This window comes from Myodes glareolus, chromosome 5 (assembly GCF_982192425.1).
Source record: "Myodes glareolus chromosome 5, mMyoGla1.1, whole genome shotgun sequence".
Lineage (NCBI taxonomy): Eukaryota > Metazoa > Chordata > Mammalia > Rodentia > Cricetidae > Myodes > Myodes glareolus.
The window spans coordinates 27,174,596-27,179,302 of NC_142030.1; the positions used below are offsets into that span (position 1 = coordinate 27,174,596).

Below are 4,707 nucleotides of genomic sequence, written 5' to 3' on the forward strand. Positions count from 1 at the left end.
GTGGAATTTCAGACCCGAGTGGATCCCAGCTGGCACTGCCAAGTCCTGCCAGAGTCCCGCCATCTACCCAGTCCACGCCACATTCCCTCGGTGCTTTGGCTCCGGCTCAGTCCTGTGGAGCTTTTCAGCTCTTGGACACTGATAGTGTGCTGAGGTTGTTTCCAGTTAAAGTCTAGCAGACAGAGCTGACGGGGTCCCTGAAGTATGCCGGGCAGTGAGAACTGAGGTGAACCTTCCCACGCATGCCATCGACCCTCTTTTCTGTGCAGGTCCTGATATCCGAAGGCTTAGGGCGCTATGCAAGGGACCCAAAGTTTGTCTCAGCAACGAAACATGAGATTGCCGATGCCTGCGACCTCACCATAGACGAGATGGAGAGCGCGGCAAGCACTCTGCTCAATGGCAGTGTGTGTCCTCGAGCCAATGGGGACATGGGCCCCATCGCACACTGCCAGGACTATGAACTCCAGGACTTCGGTCCTGGCTACAGCGATGAGGAGCCCGACCCTGGGCGAGAGGAGGAGGACCTGGCGGGCGAAATGATCTGCATCACCACCTTGTAGCCCAGTGAGGGAGGCTGGCGTCAGCCTGGGACGGGCACGGAAGGGCCAGGGATAAAGTGCCTCATAGTTAGGAACGTCTAGGCACTAGTTGGGAGGAAAATGCTCAATTAGAATTTTGTACAAGTGATACCATGCCCCCAAGGAAGCCATAACCTGGTAGAAACAGGTTCTGAGTGGCCGAGCGTGTGGTATGCCGCATACTCAGGCCCAGCCTCAGAAGACGGTATGTCTGGCCCCTCGAGAGGATGGGTGAGGAGGGCAGCCTGGCCTGCACAGAGGCCAGAAGGGCCGCACAGGGATTCAAGTCTCACATCCGGGGCACATGCCCATGCCCATTTACCTGGAGGCAGGCACGACAGAGGTTCAAGGTGACGGCGGTCACCGCATCTTGTCATTACCTCAGTCCAGCATATCAGACGCTCACTGGGCCCAGCATATCCATTCCTGAGCCCCTCCCCCCAACACACTGCTTCCTGATTCCTGTGCAGCTGTCCTGAACAGTACACATCAGACCGAGGGGAGAGGGAGTGGACAGACACGGTTTTGTTATGTGGCGCCAGTTTACATACGAGAACGTCACTCAGGTGGTCAGTTCTGTCACACGAAGGGCAACTGTAAACTGGAGGAGTAGCACTTGCTAACCAGGTAAACTTAGATACGCTAGTTTGTTTAAAAATGATAGATCCCTGTACATGACTTGTAATATACAATTTGTATTTGTAAAGAGATGGTCTATATTTTGTAATTATCGTACCGTATTTGAACTGCAGCAATATCCATGGGTCCTAACAATTGTAGTTTCCCACCAAAATCTAGAAATTATTAGTATTTTTACTTGGGCTAAACAGAATTAGGAGAATTAGAGCCAATTCTCACGTATTTAGTAAAAGAATCTTTTGGGGATAAACTTTTGAGTTTCAAAAGAACTTGACACTTCAGAAATTTTTCTAGAATATTTTGAGTCACTATAAACCTATCTTTACATAAGATATCAAGATGACTATTTGCTCTTTTCTTTGGGTTCTGTGAGTTTATACCGTACCTCTTATCTTTGGTTTGGTTTCACTTTATAATCCCCTGGTCAGCTGGTTATATAGCAGGTCCAGCTGGCTACTCGGCCCAGGGGCATCCACTGGTCCGGCTTCCTGAGCTGCCCATGCAGGATGCTTCTGGTCTCTGATGCTGAAGTAACCTTGCAGGCGAACTGCAGGCATCGGCTCACATCCCCAAGAATGAACTGGCATGGGGGAAGAGGGGAGCACTGTGAGGACCGGGAATGTTAGGGTCGCCTTTCACAGCTGCTGTGTACTGTGTTCTCTTTGAAAGCAGTTAGACGCAACTGAACGAGGGCTGGAATCTTCATGAGAACACACGCACGACTGTATGCCCAGGCACGGTCAGCTTTGGAATCGGTCAGACTGTCCAAGCTTCCCATTCGGTCAACAGTCACATGATACCATTCTATTTTTTTTTTTTTCTGATAAGGATTCTCTGCACTCAAAAATACAGGTAGCAATTTGGGTTCAAAATTTTTATCTAGTACACAGAGAGCCCGTGGAAAAACAAAAGTTTTTTGGGTTTGTTTTTTCTGTTTGTTTGTTTGTTTGTTTGGGGTGTTTTTTTTTTTGTAACTAACACTTTTGTTACAAAGACCTCACAAACCTCTTCCTAGGACATTCTTACTCCAGATGCAGGCAAAAACACTTCAAGGTTTGTAAATGACAATTTCCTGACATAAAGCCTTTTTTTATTAAAAAACAAAACATTCTTCAGAACAAACTGTGTAATAATTTCATTGTACCGGGAGCTCTCCTCACAGAGCTGGCTCTGCTGTGGGAGCTTCAGAGGGGCAGGTGCTCTCGGCAGCCCTGGGCTCAGGCAGCTTTTTCTGCCCTCGGGCTCCTCCAAGGCCAATAGTAACTTTGCACCAGCTGCAGAGAGGGTTGCTTCTCCTAAAGGGCTAAACCACCATCAGCATTTCTTGGACTCTTTCTTGCTGGGTGTCTGTCTGTATGATTGTGCGACTTAACATCAGCAGATCACGCTTGCCATGCCGGGACTGCGTGTTCTGGAACGGGTGATTCTCTTTCCCAAAGTCAGCCCACCAGTGCTGCCTGGTTTTTCAGGCTGCTCCACTTCCCAGTGTGTCTGCTTTAAGTCTGGTTCAACCTCTCATCTAATATTAAATTTCTCTTTGTAAGAAAAATTTGAAGTTGTAGAGCATGGTTTTTTTCCCCCCATTTAAAGAAGTTTTAAGATTAAATACCTCTGCTTTTTGGTTCCCCACCCCCTAAACGACTTTGAATTCCCTGGACCACTGCTTTTAGTTTAAGGTCATGCTTTCTAATGGACACCAGGAAGTTTGGGAATCACTATGTCTGCTAACCAACAGCAAAAACCTCATCGGGAAAGTCTGTCACTCTGTGTGACCCTAGAGGGGCGTGAGACAGTAGCTGGGTGCACCACACACTTCCAGTAGCCCAACTTATCAGCAGACAAGCTTTATTTCATGCTCTAAACCTTTTATCATCTTTATTATCTTTGCCTTTATTTGGGCGAGTGTGGAGTGTTGGTTTACTTGTCAAAGCAGATTACCACATTGTGGGGTACCCCTCCCCCAACCCACCCCAGCACATCATGGTCACCTCCTTCCACACACAAACCCACGCCAGCACATCGTGGGCACACCCCCCCCCCCACACACACACACACAAAACTCACGCCAGCGCATTGTGGGTACACACACACACACATACACACAAAACCCACCCCAGCACATCGTGGGCACCCTCCCACACACACATACACACAACCCACCCCAGCTCTGCTTTCTGGGAAGGGAGGGGCTGTGGGGAACTAGGGAGAGTCTCAGACTGGCTTCTGGAATCAGAGAATGGTTGAAGAAATGCGCTACAGAGCTGGCAGCTCAGCCAGCAGCGGCCGCCCAGGCCATCAGCTAGGGCCTAGGGGTAGGTCATGTTCTTTTCCTCCCTAATTTTGAAGATAAATATCTTTGCATTAGATTTGATATCGTGATAGTTTATCAGTGGAAATATGGAAACTTTGGGGGCCTGTGGGGCGCGGGGTGGTGGCTGAGAAGAACCAATTTGAATTTATGGAAAGTAACCCTGCAGCCGGCACTGGCGGCAGAAGAGCTTCTGTGTCCCCATACTTCCACTTCCTGCTTCAGTGACTGTTTCCGGTCATGCTGACCAGCTGTTCCTGTCTCCCTCCATGGTCTGTCCCTCACTCTGTCAGGAACACATTTGGCCAACGGTGAGGTAGGCTCAATTCACTCAGCACAGCCGGGCTCCCCACAGCTCTGGGCATGAGTGTAGCTTTTTCTTTTTGATTCTAGGGGTCAACCCTAGGACCTACGCTTGCTAAACGTGTGTCCACCAGTTTTGGCAGCATGTGGCCCTTCCATGGTTTAGGTATTACAGACTTCTTGCCAAGGAGCCTACTTGGCTAACAAAGTCTGTCTGGTTGCCCACGAACTCAGTCTAACAGGGCCGGTGTGGGCGCCGCTTTCTAACCAAGCAGGCTTGTGTCTCTCTACCACTCTGATTCACTCGGGGCACTGGGACTTCCAGGCAGCCCTGGCATGTGGATTCAGCACTCCAGCAGGATTGTCCTGCATGTCCGTCTGTTCTTCTTGAGCTGGAAACAGGAACAGCCATGTTAGGCCATCAGGACTTCAGCGAGGAACCCTCTGAATCACATATTCTGTGTCCTGAGTCTGAACCCCAACAGCAGTTTCCCACTTGACCTCTTTGGGTTCTGGGTCCACAGCCTTCGCTTTTTGTCTCCAGAAACACACTTCCTTATGTGGCTAAGAGGTATTGACTGCGAAGCCTGCCTTGGTTTGCCAAAGTGAGAGAAAGGCCTGGATGGAACTGAGAAGCATGTCGGAGTTAGTCTTCTCTTATCTAAAATACCGCTATGCAGTGCAGAACGCGGCCCTCCCACGGGTGGCACCTCCACTGCAAAGGACGCTACCGATGGACGCCGTGTGGCACCTGCTCTATGAGAATCTCTTGGCAGACCAAGGGTTTTCTATGACTTTCTTTTGGAACAGGGTGGCGGGGGAGGGAGAAGAAAGCAAGGCACAGGTAAGATGAAATAAAAAACAGACGCAGCCTGG

The 4,707-nt window shown here is 49.6% G+C and overlaps 1 protein-coding gene across 17 annotated transcripts in view; it reads left to right on the forward strand.

The window, feature by feature from the left end:
• Cacna1d (calcium voltage-gated channel subunit alpha1 D) overlaps window positions 1–2,769 on the forward strand; it is a 313,753-nt gene extending 310,984 nt beyond the window's left edge. For all 17 annotated transcript variants that reach the window (XM_085687762.2, XM_087906190.1, XM_085687761.2 and 14 more), the window contains one exon: window positions 270–2,769. In XM_085687762.2, the coding sequence (XP_085543888.1) occupies window positions 270–563 (294 nt within the window). In that variant the 3' untranslated portion in view covers window positions 564–2,769. The remainder of the gene's footprint in view (window positions 1–269) is intronic.
• Window positions 2,770–4,707: the final 1,938 nt, after the last annotated feature.